At 31.3% G+C, this 27536-nt stretch overlaps 1 protein-coding gene across 1 annotated transcript; it reads right to left on the reverse strand.

The window, feature by feature from the left end:
• Nucleotides 1–4937: 4937 nt before the first annotated feature.
• CAH2 (Carbonic anhydrase 2) lies at nucleotides 4938–27158 on the reverse strand. Its single transcript, XM_075305981.1, has 4 exons — nucleotides 26624–27158; nucleotides 12070–12527; nucleotides 11765–11989; nucleotides 4938–5552 (listed from the first exon to the last, which is right to left on the reverse strand). Exons 1-4 carry the CDS (start codon nucleotides 26688–26690, stop codon nucleotides 5313–5315), a joined length of 990 nt encoding a protein of 329 aa, XP_075162096.1. The 5' UTR covers nucleotides 26691–27158; the 3' UTR covers nucleotides 4938–5312.
• Nucleotides 27159–27536: the final 378 nt, after the last annotated feature.

Consider the following 27536-nt stretch of genomic DNA (forward strand, 5'->3'; position numbering starts at 1 on the left):
AAATCATAAATAAACTTTTGCGAAGTTTCCTTAAAATTGCTTCAGATTTAAATGTTTCCCATATTTCTTTACTAAAATTGTGTTCCACCCTAGTGCATTAGCCATCTTAAATTTTGAGTCTATAGATTTTGTAAAAGTCTATCAAATTCTGTCCAAATCGAGTGATATTTAAATATATGTATTTGGGACAAACCTTTATATATAGCACCCAACACATTTGATGGATGTGATATGGTATCGAAAATTTACACTGAAAAAACAGTGAACCCACCAGGAAAGATAACTTTCGATTAATTTTAGAAAATTTGGAATTTTTTTAGAAAATATTAACTAAACGGTATTACAAGCGCTGGCATCACTCCGATATGGCAAAAATAAGTAAATATTTTTCGACAAATTCAAGAAAATTTATTAGACATAACTAAATGTTTTCAGTAGTTAAAGAAAATTTTGTAGTTTTAAGAGAAATCTTGGAGTTCAAAGTTGCAAGAATGTCTTTAGTGACATACGAAGTTCATGATGGACACATTTTTGGTAAAATTTACAAATTTAAAGAAATAATGAACTATTTTGTAAGAAATACGAAATTAGGAAATCTTTATGCTTTTTTTGTGTATAATTTTTTCCCGTTTTTTAGTTCATTTAACTAACATACGCAAAAAATTATTTGACTAAAATAAACTTTTTCCAAACATAATGATTCTATGAACTAATATAAAGTTAATATGGCTTTAGTGAAATAGAGAGTTCACTTTTTTTTGAGTGTAGATCTACAAAGTGGTGCAGGGTATAATATAGTCGGCCCCGCCCGACTTTAGACTTTCCTTACTTGTTTATTTCTTTAGAAAATTTTGCAAAATTTTGTTTGTTACGCAAAATTTTTTTCAAAATTTTATATCTATTGATAATTTTCTTTCTTTAGAAATTTAAGTCAAAATTTTATTTCTATAGAAAATTTTGCCAAAATTTTATAGTAATAGATTTTTTTATTAGAAAATTTGGTCAAAATTTTATTTCTATAGAAAAATTTGTCAAAATTTTATAGTAATAGTTGTTTTATTAGAAAATTTAGTCAAAATTTTATTTCTATAGAAAAATTTGGGAAAATTTTATAGTAATAGTTTTTATACCCTTCACCACTACTGTGGTACAGGGTATAATAAGTTTGTGCATTTGTATGTAACGCCAAGAAATAGTGGCCATAGACCCATCTTTTCGTATACCAATCGGCTTAGAATTAAATTCTGAGTCGATTTAGCGATGTCCGTCTGTCTGTCTGTCCGTCCGTCCGTCTGTCTGTATATGTAATTTTGTGCACAAAGTACAGCTCGCAATTTAAGTCCGATCGTCCTCAAATTTGGCAGAGGGCCGTTTCTTGGGACAGAGACAATCGCTATTGGTTTTGGAAAAAATCGGTTCAGATTTAGATATAGCTGTCATATATATTTATCCCCTATTTGGTCATAGTTAGCGTGTTTATCAACCGATTTTCTTGAAATACCGAAATATTTTATGAATCTCGAAAATCTTGCAAAATATCAGCCAAATCGGTTCAGATTTAGATATAGCTCCCATATATATCTTTCGCCCGATATGGACTTATATGGCCCCAGAAGGCAGATTTTTGGCCGAATTTGGTTGAAATTTTGCACTAGGAGTACAATTAGTAGTATAGTCAAGTGTGCAAAATTTGATTGAAATCGGTTCAGATTTAGATATAGCTCCCATATATATCTTTCGCCCGATATGGCCTAATATGGTCCTAAAAGCCAGAGTTTTGGCCCAATTTGGTTGAAATTTTGCACAGGGAGTAGATTTAGCATTGTAGCTATGCGTGCCAAATTTGATTGAAATCGGTTCGGATTTAGATATAGCTTCTATATATATTTTTCGCCCGATATGGACTTATATGGCCCCAGAAGCCAGAGTTTTGGCCCAATTTGGTTGAAATTTTGCACTAGGAGTACAATTAGTAATATAGTCATGTGTGTCAAATTTGATTGAAATCGGTTCAGATTTAGATATAGCTCCCATATATATGTTTTTCTGATTTCGACAAAAATGGTAAAAATACCAACAGTTTCCTTGTTTAATCGCCACTGCTTAGTCGAAAAGTTGTAAAAATGACTCTAATTTTCCTAAACTTCTAATACATATATATCGAGCGATAAATCATAAATAAACTTTTGCGAAGTTTCCTTAAAATTGCTTCAGATTTAAATGTTTCCCATATTTTTTTACTAAAATTGTGTTCCACCCTAGTGCATTAGCCAACTTAAATTTTGAGTCTATAGGTTTTGTAAAAGTCTATCAAATTCTGTCCAAATCGAGTGATATTTAAATGTATGTATTTGGGACAAACCTTTATATATAGGATGTGATATGGTATCGAAAATTCAGATCTACAAAGTGGTGCAGGGTATAATATAGTCGGCCCCGCCCGACTTTAGACTTTCCTTACTTGTTTTTTACTAAAATTGTGTTCCACCCTAGTGCGTTAGCCAACTTAAATTTTGAGTCTGTAGATTTTGTAAAAGTCTATCAAATTTTTTCCAAATCGAGTGATATTTAAATGTATGTATTTGGGACAAACCTTTATATATAGGATGTGATATGGTATCGAAAATTTAGATCTACAAAGTGGTGCAGGGTATAATATAGTCGGCCCCGCCCGACTTTAGACTTTCCTTACTTGTTTTATTAGAAAATTTGGTCAAAATTGTATATCTAGAGAAAATTTTGCAAAAATTTTATAGTGATAGTTCTTTATTAGAAAATTTGGTCAAAATTTTATTTCTATAGAAAATTTTGTCAAAATTTTATTTCTATAGAAAATTTTGTCAAAATTTTGTTTCGGTAGAATATTTTGCAGAATTTTATTTACTACACAAAAATTTTTCTAAAATTGTATTTTTATTGATAATTTTTTCAAAATTTTATTTCTATAAGAAAAAATTGTCAAATTTTATTTCTATAGCAAATTTTCTCAAAATTTTTTTTTTCTTACTGATGCTCACTGATACTCACTGCTATAAAAAATGTATTCAAAATTTTATTACTATAGAAATATTTTTTTCGATATAAAATTTAGTCAAAATTTTATTTCTATAGAAAATTTAGTCAAAATTTTGTTTCTATAGAATATTTTGCCAAATTTTATTTCTATAGAAAATTTTGCAAAATTTTGTTTGCTACACATTTTTTTAATTGTATTTCTATTGATAATTTTTTCAAACTTTTATTTCTATAAAAATAGAAAATTTTGCCAAAATTTTATTTCTATAGAAAATTTAGTCAAAATTTTGTTTCTGTAGAAAATTTTGCCAAATTTTATTTCTATAAAAATTTTATTCAAAATTTTATTTCTATATATTTGGTCAAAATTTGATTTCTAGAGAAAATTTTGCCAAAATTTTATTTCTATAGAAAATTTAGTCAAAATTTTGTTTCTGTAGAATATTTTGCAAAATTTTATTTCTATATAAAATTTTGCAAAATTTTATTTACTAGACAAAAATTTTTCCAAAATTGTATGCTCACTGATACTCACTGCTAAGTCGAAAACTTGTAGAAATGACTCAAATTTTCAAAATTTTCAATGAACAATTATAAATATTTCCCAAATATTACCCGAGATTTTGTAGAAGTCTGATGTGAGATTTGATCAAAATGTAGATCTAAATACAAAGTTGTGCAGAGTATATTATAATCGGCCCGCCCGACTTAAGACTTTCCTTGCATTTTTATTTTTTGTTAAAATTGTGTTACGTCCCATAACGTTAGATTTAAATTTTAAGTACATAGATTTTGTAGAAGTATATACAATTGTGTCTAAATCGATTCAGATTCAGATTCAGATTCAAATTCATGCATATGGGAATATAAACATTTATAACTTTAAAGGATTTGAGATAGTATCAATAATTTTGATCCACAAATTCATATACTGTTGGTATCTTCTCATATTATGATGGGTATTTATAGCATTATTTTATTTATTAAACATTGCCCTAAATTTGAAATATAGAGTTCAATTGGCATCTAATGTGAAATTAACACCTTGTTTTGCACACATAAATAAATACGATACTTTATATCGATCCACTTACGGTACCCCCACATTAGAACTACAAATTAATGGTATTAAAATGAGATTTAGTTATATTACCCGGAGTCGACTCCGGAGTCGGAGTCGAGCTGATGAAAAATGCTGGAGTCGGAGTTGAGCAAAATTGGCTCGACACCACAGCCCTGCTTAGTACATGCTCTTAAATAATCATGCAATGCCTTAAGACGTTTTGAAAAAATGGTCAGGGGCATACCGGTCTTAAGTTCTAAATTCTTCTATACGAAATCCATAAATTCCCCAATAATTATTTATATTTAAGCGAATAGTAAAATTGTAAATTCGCACGAAAATCTGTCCTAAAAACACAAAAATTTGGATATTTTTATTGGCTTTTATAGATTTTTTTCTAAAGAAAATAAATTTTGCAGTTGTTTCCAAAAAAAGTTATATTTTATTCTGCTTTTATAGATATATTTTTGATTTTAGCGGTTACGCCTATACTTACCATAGTACCCATCATTAGATTTGAAAGCGTCCCTTGTGGCGTATGATAAATCGTTTTTCGAAATTGACGATTATATTACTCATACTCAAGTAGCCCAGTCCAGGGGAAAAATAAATCCAATACATATTGTATACACTGAAAAAATATTTAATATGCATAAAACAATCTAAATTTATTAATTAGTGGCGACAGAGTAAAATCATCGGTGAGGCCAACATCAGGAATAAGATTAAGAGATTAAAATATGTGTATCCTGAGCTTAATGCATTGAAGATTTGCCAGTGTTCCAAAAAATGTTTATCACAAATTTTTTTATTCAAACTGGACAACGCTGTTCAATTGAATTAGTTAAATGCAGTCTAATTTCATTCTATTTGTTAAATTTTATTAAATTAGAGTATGATAAATTTAACTCTTAAACTAAAATTAATTACAGGTATACTTAAAAATTAATTTTATATTAATATAATTCGATTCTGTTTACAAATCCTACATAAGACTTTAAAAGCTCAAGGAATTCGTTTTTTTTTTTGTACAAATAATGATGGAAAATCTTTGAATACCTAGTCTAGTATTAGAAAATTACTAGCGTTTGATTTCAAGTCTTCATCAAACAGATTTCCGTTTTATGTTTATAGTGATGAAATTTTTTCTTTGAAATTGAATGAATTTTTGATTGAAATTATTGCTTATAAAAATAATATCAAATGGTGTACGATTCTAAATTACGGAAATTTCTTAAACTAAATAAAATGTCTGGAATAAAAGGGCCATCACTAGTAAACTGGAAGCATACAATTGTTTCGAACCATTTTCCCACGCATCGATAATTGGTATGCTACTGGCTGGTCCTGTATGTGGTAAACGTGAGTCACTTAAGGACCGATATACCTTACGATTGTTGAGAGGTTGAACTGGTCGAAAATTATGACTCAGTGGAGAACCATCGAATGTTTTTAGGGCACGAAAACGATCCAGCTAGAAAGGAAGAATATGTGTGTATTAATAGTTTATTTTGTTAAAGTATATTATAAGTTAGTGCATATGTTTGTAACACCCAGAAGGAGACGAGATAGACACATGGTGTCTTTGGCAATAATGCTCAGGGTGGGTCCCTGAGTCGATATAACCATGTCCGTCTGTCCGTCCGTCCGTCTGTCTGAGAACACATTTTTGTGATCAAAGTCTAGGTCGCAATTTAAGTCCAATCGCATTCAAATTTGGCACATGTTCCTAATTTGGGTCAGAATAGAATCCTATTGATTTTGGAAGAAATCGGTTCAGATTTAGATATAGCTCCCATATATATCTTTCGCCCGATATGCACTAATATGGACCCAGCAGCCAGAGTTTTATACCGATTTGCTTGAAATTTTGTACAAACATAACACTTAGTCGTATAGTCAAGTGTGCAAAATTTGATTGTAATCGGTTCAGATTTGTATATAGCTCCCATATATAGCTTTCGCCCGATTTACACTCATATGACCATAGAGGCCAATTTTTTACTCCGATTTAGTTGAAATTTTCCACAGGGGGTAGAATTAGCATTGTAGCTATGCGTGCCAAATTTGGTTGAAATCGGTTTAGATTTAGATATAGCTCCCACATATGTTTTTCTGATTTCGACAAAAATGGTCAAAATACCAAAATTTTCCTTGTAAAATCGCCACTGCTTAGTCGAAAAGTTGTAAAAATTACTCTAATTTGCCTAAACTTCTAATACATATATATCGAGCGATAAATCATAAATATACTTTTGCGAAGTTTCCTTAAAATTGCTTCAGATTTAAATGTTTCCCATATTTATACCCTGCGCCACACCGTGGAACAGGGTATTATAAGTTAGTGCATATGTTTGCAACACCCAGAAGGAGACGAGATAGACACATGGTGTCTTTGACAAAAATGCTTAGGGTGGGCTCCTGAGTCGATATAGCCATGTCCGTCTGTCCGTGAACACATTTTTGTAACCAAGGGATTAGGTAGTAATTTAAGCCCAATCGACTTCGAATTTGGCACAAGTATGTGTTTTTGGTCAAAGTAGAACCCTATTGATTTTGGAAGAAATCGGTTCAGATTTAGATATAGCTCCCATATATATCTTTCGCCCGATATGCACTTATACGGCCCTAGAAGCCAGAGTTTTACTCCAATTTGGTTGAAATTTTGCATAGGGAGTAGAATTAGCATTGTAGTTATACATGCCAAATTTGGTTGAAATCGGTTCAGATTTAGATATAGCTCCCATATACAGTTTTCGCCCGATTTACACTCATATGACCACAGAGGCCAATTTTTAACTCCGATTTAGTTGAAAATTTTGCACAGGGAGTAGAATTAGCATTGTTGCTATGCGTGCCAAATTTTGTTGAAATCGGTTCAGATTTAGATATAGCTCCCATATATAGCTTTCGCCCGATTTACACTCATATGACCACAGAGGCCAATTTTTAACTCCGATTTTGTTGAAATTTTGCACAGGGAGTAGAATTAGCATTGTAGTTATGCGTGCCAAATTTGGTTGAAATCGGTTCAGATTTAGATATAGCTCCCATATATAGCTTTCGCCCGATTTACATTCATATGACCACAGAGGCAAATTTTTAACTCCGATTTTGTTGAAATTTTGCACAGGGAGTAGAATTAGCATTGTTGCTATGCGTGCCAAATTTGGTTGAAATCGGTTCTGATTTAGATATAGCTCCCATATATATGTTTTTCTGATTTCGACAAAAATGGTCAAAATACCAATATTTTCCTTGTAAAATCGCCACTTCTTAGTCGAAAAGTTGTAAAAATGACTCTAATTTTCCTAAACTTATAATACATATATATCGAGTGATAAATCATAAATAAATTTTTGCGAAGTTTCCTTAAAATTGCTTCAGATTTATATGTTTCCTATATTTTTATACCCACCACCATAGAATGGTGACGGGGGTATAATAAGTTTGTCATTCCGTTTGTAACACATCGAAATATCGATTTCCGACTATATAAAGTATATATATTCTTGATCAGGGAGAAATTCTAAGACGATATAACGATGTCCGTCTGTCCGTCTGTCTGTCTGTCTGTCTGTCTGTCTGTTGTAATCACGCTACAGTCTTCAATAACGAAGCAATCGTGCTGAAATTTTGCACAAACTCGTCTTTTGTCTGCAGGCAGGTCAAGTTCGAAGATGGGCTATATCGGTCCAGGTTTTGATAAAGTCCCCATATAAACCGACCTCCCGATTTGGGGTCTTGGGCTTATAGAAATCGTAGTTTTTATCCAATTTGCCTGAAATTTGAAATCTAGAGGTATTTTATGACCATAAAGAGGTGTGCCAAAAATGGTGAGTATTGGTCCATGTTTTGGTATAGCCCCCATATAGACCGATCTCCCGATTTTACTTCTTGGGCTTATAGAAACCGCAGTTTTTAATTAATTTACCTGAAATTGGAAATCTAGAGGTATTGTAGGACCACAAATACGTGTGCCAAAAATTTTGAGTATCGGTCCATATTTTGGTATAGCCCCCCATATAGACCGATCTCCCGATTTTATTTCTTGGGCTTATTGAAACCGTAGTTTTTATTCAATTTACCTGAAATTGGAAATCTAGAGGTATTGTAGGACCACAAATACGTGTGCCAAACATGGTGAGTATCGGTCCATGTTTTGGTATAGCCTCCATATAGACCGATCTCCCGATTTTATTTCTTGGGCTTATAGAAACCGCAGTTTTTATTCAATTTACCTGAAATTGGAAATCTAGAGGTATTGTAGGACCACAAATACGTGTGCCAAAAATTGTGGGTATCGGTTCATGTTTTGGTATGGTCCCCATATAAAACGACCTCCCGATTTGGGGTCTTGGGTTTATAGAATCCGTACTTTATATACAATTTGCCTGCAATTGGAAATCGAGATGTATTTTAGGACCATAAAGAGGTGTGCCACAAATGGTGAGTATCGGTCCATGTTTTGATATAACCCCCATATAGACCGATATCCCGATTTTACTTCTTGGGCTTCTAGAATCTGAGGTTTTTATCCAATTTGCTTGAAATTGGAAATCTAGAGGTATTTTCGGCCCATAAAGAAGTGTGCCGAAAACGGTGAGTATCGGTCCATATTTTAGTATAGCCCCCATAAGAACGATCTCCCGATTTAACTCCTTGGGTTTCTAGAAACCGTAGTTTTTATCCGATTTGCCTGAAATTGTAAATATTCTGGTATTTTAGACTCACAAAAACGTGTATCGGATTAATTTTTTATCGGTCCATTTGGTAATGCCTCCATATAGACCGACTTCACTTCTTGAGGGCATAGAAGGCGCACTGATCATGAAAATTGCTTGAAACTCAATGTAAAATTTCCAGATTTTACTTCTCGGGTGAAAATCTACAGATTTAAGATTTCAAATCAAGACGTTATTTTATAATTTTCTTGCACATTTACAAGAGATGTTATTGATTCCTCTAAAACTCAAACAAAAATGGTTCTTATAAATCCAGAATCTGATATAGTCCTCATAGGTGAAATCTTTAAATTTATCTTCGGGAAGTGTCCCCAAGTCCCAAAGTCCTCAAGCCCTCTTGAAATTTCAAAGGAAACCCTAATATTTGGTTCATGGTGGTGGGTATTTAAGGTTCGGCCCGGCCGAACTTACTGCTGTATATACTTGTTTTTACTAACATTGTGTTCCATCCTAGTGCATTAGCAGACTTAAATTTTGAGTCTATAAATTTTGTAGAAGTCTATCAAATTCTGTCCAGATCGAGTGATACTTAAATGTATGTATTTGGGACAAACCTTTATATATAGCCCCCAATACATTTGACGGATGTGATATGGTATCGAAAATTTAGATCTACAGAGTGGTGCAGGGTATAATATAGTCGGCCCCGCCCGACTTTAGACTTTCCTTACTTGTTTTTTACTAACATTGTGTTCCACCATAGTGCATTAGCCGCCTTAAATTTTGAGTCTATAGATTTTGTAGAAGTCTATCAAATTCTGTCCAGATCGAGTGATATTTAAATGTATGTATTTGGGACAAACCTTTATATATAGCCCCCAACACATTTGACGGATGTGATATGGTATCGAAAATTTAGATCTACAAAGTGGTGCAGGGTATAATATAGTCGGCCCCGCCCGACTTTAGACTTTCCTTACTTGTTTTGATTTAAGGAATTAAGTTTTAAATTAACTGAGATGTTGAATATTTGGATAATAGATAAAAGGCCTCAAATATAGGCTAATATATAGTCAAGAGACGCTACCGGGACGAACTGTGTTACGCAGTTATCAAACAATATATTGCATCTGGCAAAATTCCCAAAGAACAACAAGCGTACATCGAGGATCTGGTCGGCAACCGAATCCTGGACTATGTTATAGATAACGAAGATTGGCCAACAGTTCAGAGAACAAGCTGTGACTTTTAAGCGAACTTCCTCATGTTGTGGCTTGCGTCAGAGGATTAAGGGGATCGATTGTGTAGGAGTTAATTCGAAACTGGAGAGGAAAGGTGATACCTCACAACTGACGAAAGCTTCGGTCTATGTAAGAAGATGGGGCAGCAAACTCACCACGCATGGGAAACACAAGGATTGGCGAGAAGCCTAGCAAGAAATCTACCAAGTAAGGCACCGACAGTGTTGCCAGTATTGGGGATTTTGTTTTCGTGAATGGGGATGAAATTTCTGAGTTTCTTTATTAACAAAATTTTATTTCTATAGCAAATTTTGTCAAAATTTTATTTCTATAGAAAATTTTTTCAAAATTTTATTTCTATAGAAAATTTTTTCAAAATTTTAGATCTATGAAAAATTGTGTCAAAATTTTATTTCTACAGAAAAATTTGTCAAAATTTTATATCTATATAGAACATTTTGTCAAAATTTTATTTCTATTTAGAAAATTTTGTCAGAAGTTTATTTCTATAAGAAATTTATGAAGTACCTCTTTGCAAAATCTACCAAAACATCAAAAATTCTACCAATCTACTATTTCTGGAAGAATTCTATCAACTTTGGCAACGTGTCTACCACCCAATTTTACTAATATTATTAATATTTAGAAGTAAATTTTCTTTCATAAGTACAAGTTGACCGAACACCCATTTTCATATCTCCACCATTTGGAAGACGATCACCTGTCTCTTGATGTTGTTTGATGTGGTTTGAAATGTTGATCTTTTTGAAGCTAGCTGAATTTGACAAAATTTTATTTTTTAAATTAATACTGATTGTCTACAGCAGAGCCTTTTGCTTTTTTTCCAAAAAAACAAAAACTTGTCAAAAATGTATTGGGGAGTTTTGTGAGGAATTTATGTTTAAATTGGGTATTTTTTGGGACGAAAACATCATAATTTGGGGACAAGAGGCAGAAAAATACTGGCAACATTGGGCACCAAGGCTAATCTGCAGGACAGGGAATCGGCGAGGTAGGCGAGGAATCAACCAAGAATATACCCAAATTGTCCTTTATAGTTCTATGTGTCCATAAAAATATGAAAGGTATAGTGTTTCAAAATTCGGAAAGTTAGTTATAAAATGGATCGGATTCATACAAACTACAAAATGAAAAAAAATAATTATGTCTATTTTTTTTAATTTGTTCAAAAATATGTACTTATTTTTGTGAAATTGTCGTGATATCCGTGTTTGTAATAGAGGTTAGTTGAAATTTTCTAAAATTAAACTAGATTTTCTAAAAATATCCAAAATTTTCCTTCCAGGTGGGTTCACATTTTTTTTTGAGTGTAAACTTTCAATACATCAAAGACGATCTTTTGTTAAGGAAAATTTGCATTTACTTCAAAGACCTACGATAGACGCAAATTTCCAAGATTTGTTTTGTAAATTTAAAGAAAACAATTCTTGTAGCAAATATTATATTTTTTTTTTAATTCAAATTTCTTTAAATCAAAGAAAATTGTCCTCAATATTGTTTAAATTGCGTGTCCTAAAATTTAGGTTACCTAATCTTTCGTATTAGGTCAATATGTCTTTTAATAAAATCAGCTAATTTTAGCAAGAGTTTAGTAATCGACTTAGGATTATTTCTACATTTTTTAGGTAAAAAAATATATTCACGCATAAAATAAGATTGGCAATATTGGATAAGTTTAGTGTTCTTAAATTTAGTTAATATAAACTGTCGTATTAAGTTAATATTTTTTATGTTATTACCATCGATGATGATATTGATATGGGATTGATAAAATCCATCCATATAACGTCCTCACTGCAGGGTGGTGTAGTTAGAGAACCGATATAGGTATAATAGTTGCTAAAATCATCAGGCATTAAATCAAATAGAGAAATTGGCTCAACATCGATAGTCGAATGGGGTTTGTGTATATTCACCAGATAACTGGTAAATGTATCATAATCTCTGTCCATAGTTTCGTTGATCTAAGAGACAAAGCAAGTAAGTGGCATGGTTTTTTTATTCATCATAAGAACCCCAATTTCATCATTAATTAGTATATTACCTCATAGAAAAATGCCATAACTGCTACACCATCATCACGTACAGATGCTTCATTGAAGTCTACATACTTGGTATTACGAAACACGATATGTAACTCCATTGGAAATGAAACATTGTTGATGCGATCTTCACTGCCCACGCTGTTGTCCTCACCCCAATGAAAATGCAGCTGCTGGAATTCATACTTTCCCTTGCCTTCCAAAGGGCCACTTGATATATATGGGGCCCGAGATGCATATTGCAAGCTTACAAGAACAGTATGACCATTATTCGTCATCGTTGCATTAATAGGCTTTTTATCGAAATCTTCATATACAATTTGAAAGTAACTTTTATCGATAACATCCAGATCGTTAATATCAATAGGACTTTGATGTTTGCCAGCACATTGATTGTAGTGTTCGCTCCAATGTTCTGGTCCCATAGTACCGTAATAGGTAAATTCCGAGTCACTGTGTGCTGTAAACGGAATAAAGAAAATAATATATAATAAAAAAAACATTAAGGAAACAATGCAATGTCGTCAACAGGTCACATGCACGGTTGCCACAGTTGGTAGAATTCTACAAAAAATGGTAGATTTTTCACTGTTTGGTAGATTGGTAAAATTCTTGAAATAAAGTTTCGACAAAATGTTCTATAGAAATAATAATTTTAAGAACAGTTTCTATAGAAATAAAACAATAACAAACAAAACGAATGAAGATAGAAGAAGCACGCTCAAAAACAAACCCAGCCAACTACATTCAAATCGATGATTTGATTTTGGCAAAGGAAAAGAGATATGCTTGCAAATTTATTTGGGCAGTAGCCGACTATCAAACCTTTTTTCGGGAGGTTCAAGTGTAGTTCCCTTTGGGTTGAGTGGATTACCCGAATTTATTCTGATAATTGGTTGATAGTTTTGCTGCAAGTAGAGGATGCTGATGAGGAATGTGGTAATTCCGAAACAGCTGTGCATCCAACCATCTTGCAGTCTATAGGGCTTTGCCCAAATAAATTTGACAAGCATACTTTTCCTCTGTTGGTTAAGCTACACTTGTAACATAGTTTAGTCAATGCATGGTTTTAAGCTGAAATCAAAAACAACAATAATAGAAATAAAATTTTAACAAAATTCTCCATAGAAATAAAATTTTGCCAAATTTTTCTATAGAAATAAATTTTTTACAAAATTTTCTATAGAAATAAAATTTTGACAAAATTTTCTATAAAAATAGAATTTTGATACAATAAAATTTTGACAACATTTTCTACAGAAATAAAATTTTGACAAAATTTTCTATAGGAATAAAATTTTACAAAATAATTATATAGAAATAAAATTTTGACAAAATTGTCTATAGAAATAAGATTTTAACAAAATTTTCTATAGAAATATAATTTTGCCAAATTTTTCTATAGAAATAAAATTTTGACAAAATTTTCAATAGAAATTTCTATAGAAATAGAATTTTATCACAATTTATAAAATAGAAATAGAAATAAAATAGAAATTTATAAAATAGAAATAGAAATAAAATTTTAAGAACAGTTTCTATAAAAAAAAATTTTAAGAATAGTTTCTATAGAAATAAAATTTTAACAAAATTTTCTATAGATGAAATGTTGAAAAAATTTTCTATAGAAATAAGATTTTAACAAAATTTTCTATAGTAATAAAATGTTGACAAAATTTTCTTAACAATACAATTTTGACAAAGTTTTCTATAGAAATAATCCAACAATTGAATATACGTGTCATCTCTGTAATCCGAAAGAGAGTGTCACAGTGAATGCAAATGACATGTTAGAAATAAAAACAAAACTGAATCAGCTGGATGAGATCAGAGAGTCAATGCGTTTTATGTCATCGCAGTACGATTCTATTTTAAAGGGCGTAGCAAAGAACACAAAAGATCTTAAACAACTGAAAAAGAAAACGATTATTTACGTGAAGAAGTTAAATCGTTAAAATCTACTGTCAAATTGCTAAATGACTTCAGAGTGCAAAAAGACTGTGTAATAAATGGTATTACAAGTGATGAGCAAAGAAAAGCAATTGATGTAGTGTTAGATGTGGCAAAAAAAAACTGGTACTGCTTTGTCTGCAAATGAAGTTGAAGATGCTTACTTCTTGAATCGTTCTACAAAGAACAATAATAAGTCAATTGTAGTTAAATTTACAACCAAAAGAAGTAAAGTTAGTTTTATGGAAGGAAAATCAAAATTGAAGGAGATTGATGGACTTAGAAATATTTTTATAAATGACTTTTTATCTAAAGAATCCATGGAACTTCTAAACTATGCCAAGTCACTAAAGGCTGTAGGATTCAATTTCGTGTATATTAGATCTGGCAATATTTTTGTTAAACGAAATGCGGAATCAAAACAAATTGTGGTAAAATCAAAAGATGATGTTGACAAGCTGCTACGAAAATCGGCTGGAGGAGCGGATGGTCATAATGCTTCAGATGCTACTAATATGTCTGAAAATGATACTCATGATGAAGAAGATGAATTGTAATCTAGAGGCTCAATTAACAATTATATTATTTGAATTATTATTCTCTTATTTTTATATATAATAGATTCTATTATTTTCAATATGAATAACAAATATTTTTCAAATATAGATCTCTTTAATAAATATATTGATTGTGAAAATTCATTATCTTTTAATATATTATCAATAAATGCGAGAAGTGTTTCCTCCATTGAAAAATTTAATCGTTTTAAATATGAAATATGCAAGTTTTCAGTTATCCAGGAAACTTGGTTTGATAAAAAATGTGTTTGTTTATATTCCATTGACGGTTACGAGGTTGTCCATTGTTGCAGTGGGGACAGTTATGGTGGAACGTCAATGTTTATAAGTCAAAGCCTTATATACAATATTCATACGGTTCAAAGTGGGTACTATTTGGATGTAGTATGTATTCGTTTACCCATGTTTAAAATCTCTAATAAACCACTGGTCATATTATCATTGTACAGGTCTCAAAAATTTATGGTAGACTCATTTTCAACTAATTTAGAATCATTGCTGCTAAGAATAGGTAATTCACCATGCGTGATCGTCGGAGATTTTAATATAAACTTACTTGTCGATGGGAGAGATAGCAGTCTTTTGAAAAATTTGCTTACACAATTTAGTTTTACACCTTGTCACGCACTAGTTACTAGGCCTGAAAGTAGATCTTGCATTGATTGGGTTTTTTCTAATTTTGAGGTAGGCATGCAGATAAACTCTATTTCCAATTCTTTATCAGACCACAACATTATATATTGCTTACTTCAATACTCCCTCAGCAGTCATCAATATACAGCCCTAAAGAAGGTAACAATTAATTACAATAAGTTGGCACTTTATCTTGATAATAACCTGATATTGTCCTCATCAGATAGTTGCAATTACCAGTGCAAACGTCTTATTAACATTTTGTCTTCGGGTGCATTGAATTGCACCGTTTCGACAACCGAGAATTTAGATATTCGGCGCAAAATTTGTCCATGGATGACAGAAAAACTGGCATCATTGATAAATTACAAAAACAAACTTCTGAAACGTAAGAGAAAGCGTGATAGAAATGAGAGTTTCAATGATAATCTTCGTAGAATTAGCAAGACGATTAAATTTGCAGCAAACGTTTAATGAGTGACTATTTTAGTGTTAACATCGAGAGATATAAGGGTGACCTACGGAGGACTTGGAAATTTTTAAATGATCAGATTGGTAAAGGTATACGTACTCCTAGAGAAATAGTTGACTGTCATGGTAATGTTTTCACTTCAGATGCTGAAGTGTATAATAGATACTTTTTTGAATCGGTGAACAATTTACGATGTGAACAGCGTTGCCAGAATTGTTTCACCAAAAACCGCTAGATTTGTCCAAAAAACTAGCCAAAAAAAGCTAAAAAATTTAAAAAAATAGCTAGAAAAAAGCTAAATTGTTTTGTATCAAAAGTCACATTTTTGAATTAAAATTTAGCAAACTTAAAGGCTTTATTTCACTTAAAAAGCATAATATTTTAATTGTATTCAATTTAATTCCATTTCTGTGAGACTGTAAGAAAATCTAAGTCATATTAGCTCTGTTGGCGTACTCGATATATTTTGATTACTATCACAAATTTTTACTGGAAGTCCTTCGTTTATATTTCCTTGTAAAAACATTTTTCTCAGTGAACTTGCAATTGTCAGTTGGTTAATCATGTCACATAGAACTGCATTAGAAAATGTCACATAGAACTGCATTAGAAAATATCTATATATTTCGTTTTAACTGATTTAATGATAAATTCGTGAACGTGTACACTTCTCCTAATTTTACCCAAGAGAATAAAACCCATTATAACTGTCTTGCAAGTTTATAATGAATAACTTTTATTCGAAAATTTCCCAAACCTACTGTTGTCCAATTTTCGTAAATGTAAATCCATCCCATTAATAAATAGCAGATTTGTTTTGATCCTATCACTACGAATTTTTTATTGCATTTTTTGGTGTTAAAAAAAATAATACCACATTCAAAACTTTATTTCCTTAATTATTTCTATGTTCGGTTCCAAAGATTTTGTACACTAATGATTTTTGTATTGATTCCGAGTCTAATTTGAATTTATTCGTTTTCTCAGCTTTTTCTTCATGAGCTATCACAGTGCTTTAAAAACGTGCTAACGAAAACTTAAATTTTCAAATTCAGACTCGACTTTAAGTAGAAATTAGATAAAAACGAAGTTTTATCCATATTTCAATAGGAACATGCCGAAAATAAAAAAAACCAAAAATAGCTAAAAGGGTCATGAAAAAAAGCTAAAAGCTAAATGCATTTTTTCCCGCTAAACGTCTTCAAAAAAAGCCAAATCTAGCGGGAAAAAAGCTAAATTGGCAACGCTTAACAACTCACATTTTTGATTGAAATTTAACTAACTTAAAGGCTTTATTTCACTTACAATGCATATTATTTTCATTTTAATTCCACTTCTGTGAGACTGTAACAATATCTAAGGCATATTAGCTCTGTTTGCGTATTCGATACATTTTGATTACTATCACAAATTTTTTACTGGAAGTCCTTCGTTTTGTGGGAGCTACCTTCCCAACACCTCTATTTTATTTACTTGTTATTTTAAAATATTAAATGATTTAAGCATGCTTTGGATATGGTAAAAAAATGATTTGTCATTTTTTTAAATAAAATTTTAGTTTGGATTTGAAATTGTGAAAAATTCGAAATACATTACTTTTATTTAAATTGTAGAAAATACCTATAGTTTACATTTTCCTTTTCTTCATGAGCTATCAAAGTGTTTTAAAAACGTGCTAACGCCAACTTAAATTTCCAAATTCAGACTCGACTTCAAGTAGAAATTATTGTATATACGTTTTTAAAATAAAGTGTTGAAAAACATCTTCTATTTTTGAACGCTATTTTGGTTTGTGGTTAAGATGCAAAAACTCCTCACATTTAAAGACTATTTCATTAATTCTTCCTTCTTTCATGAAAACATACCCATTTTTAAGTTGAATCACTTAATTATAAGGACAAAACGACTTTATCGTCTTTTGGACAAGGAAAACAGTTTATATAAAAGAAATTCACAAATGCTATTATAACCAAAATTCGCGTTCGTATTTTAAGGAGACGACAATATTTTTTCAGTGCACAAAGCTATTCACATCTACTATTTTAATTTAGTAATATCGTAATGACTTTAGAATATTATAATAACATAAAAAGGATAAACGAGTCAAATGATAATATTCCCAATAATTTACTGACAGTTTATCTAACAAGTTTGTATGGTAATAGTAGATTTAAAGTTTACGATAACTTTTATGTATATAATGAAAAAACTTTACAACAAGGTGTATTTGCTACAAAAATGCCCGCATAATGCCTGGACTCATTATTAATGTTTCAACTGAGCTTTGAAATATGTGGAAACCCTTATACTTGCAGCAAGGCTTAGATAAAAACGCCGATTTATCCATATTTCAATAGAAACATGTCGAAAATAAAACAAGTAAGAAAGTCTAAAGTCGGGCGGTGCCGACTATATTATACCCTGCACCACTTTGTAGATCTAAATTTTCGATACCATATCACATCCGTCAAATGTGTTGGGTGCTATATAAAGGTTCGCCCCAAATACATACATTTAAATATCACTTGATTTGGACAGAATTTGATAGACTTTTACAAAATCTATAGACTCAAAATTTAAGTTGGCTAATGCACTAGGGTGGAACACAATTTTAGTAAAAAAAATATGGGAAACATTTAAATCTGAAGCAATTTTAAGGAAACTTCGCAAAAGTTTATTTATGATTTATCGCTCGATATATATGTATTACAAGTTTAGGAAAATTAGAGTGAGTTTTACAACTTTTCGACTAAGCAGTGGCGATTTTACAAGGAAAATGTTGGTATTTTGACCATTTTTGTCGAAATCAGAAAAACATATATATGGGAGCTATATCTAAATCTTAACCGATTTCAACCAAATTTGGCACGCAGAGCTAGAATGCTAAATCTACTCCCTGTGCAAAATTTCAACCAAATTGGGCCAAAACTCAGGCTTCTGGGCCATATAAGTCCATATCGGGCGAAAAATATATATGGAAGCTATATCTAAATCTGAACCGATTTCAATCAAATTTGGCACACATGACTATACTACCAATTGTGCTCCTTGTGCAAAATTTCAAGCTAATCGGGATAAAACTATGTCTTCTGGGTCCATATAAGTGCATATCGGGCGAAAGATATATATGGGAGCTATATCTAAATCTGAACCGATTTCAACCAAATTTGGCACACATAGCTACAATGCTAAATCTACTCCTTGTGCAAAATTTCAACTAAATCGGAGCAAAAAATTGGCCTCTGTGGTCATATGAGTGTAAATCGGGCGAAAGCTATATATGGGAGCTATATATAAATCTGAACCGATTTCAATGAAATTTGGCACGCATAGCTAGAATGCTAAATCTACTCCCTGTGCAAAATTTCAACCAAATTGGGTCAAAACTTTAGCTTTTAGGACCATATTAGTCCATATCGGGCGAAAGATATATATGGGAGCTATATCTAAATCTGAACCGATTTCAATAAAATTTGGCACACTTGACTATAGTACTAATTGTTCTTCTTGTGCAAAATTTTAAGCAAATTAGGGTAAAAATCTGGCTTCTGGGGCCATATAAGTCCATATCGGGCGAAATATATATATGGGAGCTATATCTAAATCTGAACCGATTTCTTCCAAAATCAATAGGGATCTATTCTGAGCCAAAACACATACTTGTGCCAAATTTGAAGTCGATTGGACTAAAACTGCGACCTAGACTTTGATTACAAAAATGTGTTCACGGACAGACGGACAGACGGACATCGCTATATCGACTCAGGAACCCACCCTGAGCATTTTTGCCAAAGACACCATGTGTCTATCTCGTCTCCTTCTGGGTGTTGCAAACATATGCACTAACTTATAATACCCTGTTCCACAGTGTGGAGCAGGGTATAAAAAGCCAAAAATAGCTAAAAGGGTCATGAAAAAAAGCCAGAAAAAAAGCTAAAAGCTAAATGCATTATTTTCCCGCTAAACGTCTTCAAAAAAGCCAAATCTAGCGGGAAAAAAGCTAAATTGGCAACGCTGGATGTGAAATGTCTTATGACGCTGTTGATATGAATATATATGGTACTCCTATACTCCCATCTAATATGTGTTTTAATTTTGAACCTACTGAACCTCATACTTTTGACAAAATTTTCTATAGAAAAAAAATGTTGACAAAGTTTTCTATAGAAATAAAATTTTGATAAAATTTTCTAAAGAAATAAAATTTTGGCAAAATTTTCCATAGAAATAGAATTTTGACAATATTTTCTAACGAAATAAAATTTTGACAAAATTTTCTAAAGAAATAAAATTTTGGCAAAATTTTCTATAGAAATAAGATTTTAACAAAATTTTCTATAGAAATACAATTTTGCCAAATTTTTCTATAGAAATAAAATTTTGACAAAATTTTCTATAGAAATATGATTTTAACAAAATTTTCTATAGAAATACAATTTTGCCAAATTTTTCTATAGAAATAAAATGTTGACAAAATTTTTTATAGAAATAAAATTTTGACAAAATTTTCTATAGAAATAAAATTTTGACAAAATTTTCTATAGAAATAGAATTTTAACACAATTTTTTATAGAAATAAAATTTTGACAAAATTTTCTATAACAATAAAATTTTGACAAAATTTTCTATAACAATAAAATTTTGACAAAATTTTCTATAACAATAAAATTTTGACAAAATTTTCTATAGAAATACAATTTTGCCAAATTTGTCTATTGAAATAAAATTTTGACAAAATTTTCTATAGAAATAAAATTTTGACAAAATTTTCTATAGAAATAAAATTTTGACAAAGTTTTCTATAGGAATAAAATTTTGGCAAAATTTTCTATAGAAATAAGATTTTAACAAAATTTTCTATAGAAATACAATTTTGCCAAATTTTTCTATAGAAATAAAATTTTGACAAAATTTTCTATAGAAATATGATTTTAACAAAATTTTCTATAGAAATACAATTTTGCCAATTTTTTCTATAGAAATAAAATTTTGACAAAATTTTTTATAGAAATAAAATTTTGACAAAATTTTCTATAGAAATAAAATTTTGACAAAATTTTCTATAGAAATAGAATTTTAACACAATTTTTTATAGAAATAAAATTTTGACAAAATTTTCTATAACAATAAAATTTTGACAAAATTTTCTATAACAATAAAATTTTGACAAAATTTTCTATAACAATAAAATTTTGACAAAATCTTCTATAGAAGTAAAATTTTGACAACATTGTCTATAGAAATAAAATTTTGGCAAAATTTTCTATAGAAATAAAATTTTGATAACATTTGCTATAGAAATAAAATGTTGCCAAAATTTTCTACAACAATAAAATTTTGACAACATTTTCTATAACAATAAAATTTTGACAAAAGTTTTTATAAAAATAAAATTTTGACTATAAAAATATTTAAAATAACCACAAAAATATTTAGGTAGCTTATTTTTGGTACGAGTGGCAACCATGGTCACATGTCAGTAAAATCTGTAACAAATATATATCGGTATGAATGATGGATTCCAAACCCAAGTAAACCAGCATGAAAGAGAATGTACACTGAAAAAACAGTGAACCCACAGGGTTCACTAACACATGGTTAGGTTAGGTGTAGTGGCAGCCCGATGTATCAGGCTCACTTAGACTATTCAGTCCATTGTGATACCACAGTGGTGAACTTCTCCCTTATCACTGAGTGCTGCCCGATTCCATGTTAAGCTCAATGACAAGGGACCGCCTTTTTATAGCCGAGTCCGAACGGCGTTCCTCATTGCAGTGAAACCACAAACACATACTTGTGTAAAATTTTAAGTCGATTGGACTAAAACTGCGACCAACACTTTAAAAATCAAGTGCACAAGATCACCGATCCCTCCGAAACAAAATACATAATATGCAAAATGGTAAAAAAGAACATCACATAAAAAAGTTCATGTGTTTCTTTGAAAACAAAAAAAAAAAAACAAAAATAGTGTAATACAGTGTGTTTTAAACTAAGTTTTTATTTGCAAATAAACAATTTGATTTTAGTGGAGAGATATATTTACACAACAATGTTTTTTTTGCCAACATTAAATATCTCTCGTAAATATTATTTAACTTCCAATTTTTAGTTTTTTGAATTTTTGGTCAAAATTTGGTTTTCAATATTCACTTCAGATTACTCTGAAGTACTACAAATTTTCCGGAAAAACCAATTTTTTGAAATAGCGTTATGATGTTTTAAATTAAACAAACTTGGTTTCATAGGATTCGATCAAAATTTTAAGACGTAAGATTTTTTTCTGGTTGTATCTTAAAAGATACATTACGCATTTGAGAGTTAATTAAAAAAATATGTTCACAGACAGAAGGACATCGATAAATCGACTCGGGGGGGGCGGACCTGAGCATTATTGGCAAAGTCTCCTAGTGTCTATATCGTACCCTTTGGAGTGATGCAAACATACACTGATAAAAAGCATGCCCGGTTCCAAAGATTTTGTCTTTATTCCTCCGATTCCGATTCCTGCTTCGACCGAACACCAAAAAGTTTTTCAGCGGTGGATTATCCCACCTCAGTAATGCTGGTTACATTTCTGAGGGTTTCAAAACTTCTCTAAGTGGTTTCACTGTAATGTGGAACGCCGTTCGAACTCGGCTATAAAAAGGAGGTCCCTTGTCATTGAGCTTAACATGGAATCGGGCAGCAGTTCACCACTGTGGTATCACAATGGACTGAATAGTCTAAGTGAGTCTGATACATCGGGCTGCCACCTCACCTCACCTAACCCAACCTTGACCTCACGACAATATTTTTTTCAGTGTATGCACTAACTATTCCACACTGTAATATAATAAATAATAAAAAAAATGTTTTTCCGCCGTTTAAGAAAATTTCACATTTTGAATGAAAATGTCACAAAACTTTTAAAATACGCAAACAGACACAATTTAACTAAATAAAGTATGCACATTTTTAGAGAACTATGAAAACAATAAAGAGTAAAATTTACTCGTTTAGAAAAAACTGAAATATTTTATAGGAATATCGAATTTAGTAAAATTGTGTACTTCATTTCGACACGTGCGAAAAAGATTTCTTTTTGATATGTTTGGCTGTAAAAATTATATATTCGGATCTCAAATTTTTTAACACAATATTTTTAAGTGCAAACATATAATGTTCATAAACTAGCATAATATGTTAGAACATATTATGTTTGGGACATAAAATTTTTGTGAATATAATATGTTTGGAGGCAAACATATATTAATTTAAAAATAACCTATATGTGTATTTAGAAAGAGAAACCTAGAGACTTGCTTCTCTTAGAGGCTCCGCAAGCCAAATCTGGGGATCGGGCTATATATAATTATGGACCGATGTGGACCAATTTTTGCATGGTTGTTAGAGACCATATACCAACACCATGTACCAAATTTCAGCCGGATCAGATGAAATTTGCTTCTCTTAGAGACTCGGCAAGCCAAATCGGTGGATCGGTTTATATGGGGACTATATATAATTATGGACCGATGTGGATCAATTTTTGCATGGTTGTTAGAGACCATATGCCAACACCATGTACCAAATTTCAGCCGGATCGGATGAAATTTGCTTCTCTTAGAGGATCGGCAAGTCAAATTTGGTGATCGGTTTATATGGGGGCTATACGTAAAAGTGGACCGATATGACCCATTTGCAATACCATCCGACCTACATCAATAACAACTACTTGTGCCAAGTTTCAAGTCGATAGCTTGTTTCGTTCGCAAGTTAGCGTGATTTCAACAGACGGACGGACGGACATGCTCAGATCGACTCAGAATTTCACCACGACCCAGAATATATATACTTTATGGGGTCTTAGAGCAATATTTCGATGTGTTACAAACGGAATGACAAAGTTAATATACCCCCATCCTATGGTGGAGGGTATAAAAATCGGGGCACATAATTATTTGTCATTTTCGAAGCATTCTATAGTGGCTTAGGATATAATAGGCCCATTGGAAGCAAATCCCCTTCTTTCCTTTTTATACCCTTCACCACTACTGTGGTACAGGGTATAATAAGTTTGTGCATTTGTATGTAACGCCGAGAACGAAAAGTCTGAGACCCATCGTTTAGTATACCGATCGTCTTAGAATTAAATTCTGAGTCGATTTAGAGATGTCCCTCTGTCTGTCCGTCTGTCTGTCTGTCTGAATATGTAATTTTGTGTACAAAGTACAGCTCGCAGTTTAAGCCCAATCATCTTCAAATTTGGCACAGAGTTTCACTTTGGCTCAAAGACATTCGCTATTGATTTTGAAAAAAATCGGTTCAGATAAAGATATAGCTGCCATATATATTTATCACCGATCTGGTCATAATTGACGTATTTATCAACGTATTTGCTTCAAATTTCGGACAGCCAAATGGTTTGCGGCGCCCGTAAAATATGCAAAATCGGTCAAATCGGTTCAGATTTGGATATAGCTCCCATACACCCAGAAAAAAGGGGCTCTAATGCCAACTGAACTTTATTTTAGTTCATGAAGATTAATTGATTTTAGTTAAATTTTGCACAATATGAGTAAATGTTCCTTATTTGAATAATTTTTTGCTAACTTTAATGACGTGAACTAAAACTAAGAAAAAAAGTTGTATACAAATATAGTGCACAATTTTACTAAAAAATGAAATTTTTTAAAAATAATTACTTTTCTTAAACAACAGAAAAAAATTAATTATTTTTAAAAAAATTTCTTCAATTTGAAAAAAAGTATTAACTTATTTGTAACATGTTGCAATTAAAAAACTATTTTAGTTAAAATTTTCTAAAATAAACCTACATTTTCTTCCACGGTGGGGTCACTTTTTTTTGGGTGTATATATCTTTCGTCCGATTTGCACTTATATATCTTCAAAAGCCAGAGTTTTGTCCTGATTTGCTTCAAATTTTGCACAAGGAGTGCGTTTAATAGTATCGTTAAGTGTGCCAAATTTGGTTAAAATTGATTCCGATTTAGATATAGCTCCCATGCATATCTTTCGCCCGATATGGACTTATATGGCCCCAGGCGCCAGAGTTTTACCCTAATTTGCTTGAAATGTTGCACTAGAAATACAATTAGTAGTGTAGTCAAGTGTGGTAAATTTTATTGAAATCGGTTCAGATTTAGATATAGCTCCCATATATATCATTCGCCCGATTTGGACTAATATGACCACAGAGGCAAAAATTTTACTCTGATTTATGTGAAATTTTGCAGAGGGAGTAGAATTAACATTCTAACTACGCTTGCTAAATCGTTTCAGATTTAGATATAGCTCCCGAATATACCGTTCGACCGACTTAGACTCATGTACCCACAGAGCCCAAAGTTTTTCCCCGATTTACTTGAAACTTCGCACAGGGAGTAGAATTAAGGTTCTGAATATGCATGCTAATTTTGGTTGAAATCGGTTCAGATTTTGATATAGCTCCCATATATATCTTTCGCCCGATTTTCCGCCATATGACCGCGGAGGTAAAAGTTTGCACAGGAAGTAGACTTAACATAGTAACTACTCAGCAAAAAAAGCGTCGCCAAAAAAGTAATGAAAATGTTCGTTTTGGATCCGGAAGTGGTGCAAAATTGACGCAGAAGCGATGAATTTAACATGGGCTTGTGCTAGGACGGAAGTCCCCCATTTAAACAGCCGTTGCACTGAATTTGCATCACTTCTTTAGGTGTGATCCGAATTCAATGTTTTGGATGTGAATTAAAAAATGTCATATTTTGACAAATAAATAATTTTTATAATTTTTTTATGATTTTTAATGCATACTAACGCTTGTCTGAAATGTTTGAATTAAATATTTTGAAAAATTTCCAATATTTCTTGAATGGATTTAGATTTTTTTTTCGACAAAATTTTAATAAGTTGTACCATTTTTTCAATGTTTATTCGGTTTGTAACCTTTTTGAAACAATGAAAAATTTAAGTTACCCATTAAAAATAAAAAAAAAAACTAATTATAAATAATTGAATTAAAAGAACTTGCTGGGTATGCTGTGAAATTTGATTGAAATCGGTTCAGATTTCGATATAGCTTCCATATATATGTTTTTCCGATTTAGTCAAAATACTCACATTTTCCTCATAAAATCACTACTGCTAAGCCGAAAACTTGTAAAAATTACTCAAATTTTCCTATACACATATATCGACCGATAATCATAAATACACTTTTGCCAATTTGCCTCAAAATTGGCTCTGATTTAAATGTTTCCCACATTTTTTTAGTAACATTGTGCTTTATCCCAGGGCATAAGCCGATTTAAATTTTAATTCTAGAGATTTTGTAGAAGTACAAAAAAAAACGGTTAAGATACAAATATTTGTATATGGGAATATAAACCTTCAGAGATGAGATGGCAACACAAATTGTGGTCTACAAAGTGGTGAAGGGTATAATATAGTCGGCCCCGCCCGACTTTAGACTTTATTTACTTGTTTTTTTAATCTGTTTGGTTAAAAAAATATAGTCAAATATTTTGTTTTTTTAATGTCAAATACAAAACAAATAAAAATTTGTAACAAAAAGCTTAATTACAAAAACTTAATAAACCATTTTCAAGACTAATCACAAGCTCTCACTTAAATAAAGAAATATATTTTTATACAATATTATTATTATACTGCTATAGTAAAATAAAGTTATTACATTTGTTCGGTGTTTGATTTTTAGTCTCCTACCATTTGCTAGATTACAAAGATCTTAGCCAATGGGTGAAACTGAAATTTGGGGAGAGTACTTAATATTTGATACACACTAAATATTTTAGCTCATATTTGTCATATTTGTATTTCGTCATAATTGCGCCCATGGAATTCGGAAGTCGATTCCATAAAAAAAATAGCTACTATTCGGAAAAGTGTGATGACTCAAAGACACACAGTTAGACTTACCGCCTCGAGTAATGATGGTAATGACCAACAATGCTAACAATTGTACGGTAGAGCTGCTCATCATCATGTATATACTCTCGATTTTAAGTTGTAATTTAAATTTAAATGAAATATAATTGGTTGAAATTATTTAACACCGGCTATAATTAAATGTTGGCTAAACTTTATGCATAATGTTCACACATGAATCTGTTTGTGTTGTTTAGAAATGCTGGATGGTTAATGATTTATAGATTCATGAAATTATTGAAGTTAATAACTTTATCCGAAATTAATAAAATCACATTTCATCACTAAGCCCATTAATTCTAATTTTTTTTATACACATTCGATATTATCCGTTTTTTTTTTTTTTTGTTTTTGTTTGTTGAATTCTTCAGTTAATCGAAATATTTGTGGTTTAAGGGAAATTATTTCGCGCGCAGACGTCCCGCTTTAAGCTCTGTTTAACACAGAATGATGGACAATTTCCAACCATTGCCAACGGAAAACCACTGAAACTCAAGCGATGTGCCTAGCCATGTTGACAGAAAGACACACAGGCACCTTCTCTATCGAAATCATCAGGGCAATGAATATGGTTATAAGTGTGTATATATATATACACACATATACGTATATACCTTCACACGAGGGCTGTGAAATCGGTTAAGCAACAGCAGATTAGCCAAAAATAAAATGATTATTCGCCATTTCCAAAATTTGATAGAGACGCAACTACTACGGGAATATATAGGAAAGATGACATATATGCACGGTTGTCTCAGTTGTTAGAATTCTACCAAAAATGGTAGAATTTTTACATTTTGGTAGATTGGTAGAATTCTTGATGTTTTGGTAGATTTTACAAAATATTCCTCTTCAAGTAAAAAAAATAAATAAAATTTTAACAAAATTTTCGATAGAAATAAAA

This window comes from Haematobia irritans, chromosome 4, assembly GCF_050003625.1.
Source record: "Haematobia irritans isolate KBUSLIRL chromosome 4, ASM5000362v1, whole genome shotgun sequence".
Classification (NCBI taxonomy): Eukaryota; Metazoa; Arthropoda; class Insecta; order Diptera; family Muscidae; genus Haematobia; species Haematobia irritans.

What these genes read in the sequence shown, in the direction of transcription:
- CAH2 (XM_075305981.1), bottom strand. Translation starts at nt 26,690, where the DNA reads ATGATGATGAGCAGCTCTACCGTACAATTGTTAGCATTGTTGGTCATT. An exon ending in TACCATCATTACTCGAGGCG is followed by an intron (nt 12,528 to 26,623) that starts GTAAGTCTAACT and finishes TTCCGTTTACAG; the next exon opens with CACACAGTGACTCGGAATTT. An exon ending in TATCAATATCATCATCGATG is followed by an intron (nt 5,553 to 11,764) that starts GTAATAACATAA and finishes CTTCCTTTCTAG; the next exon opens with CTGGATCGTTTTCGTGCCCT.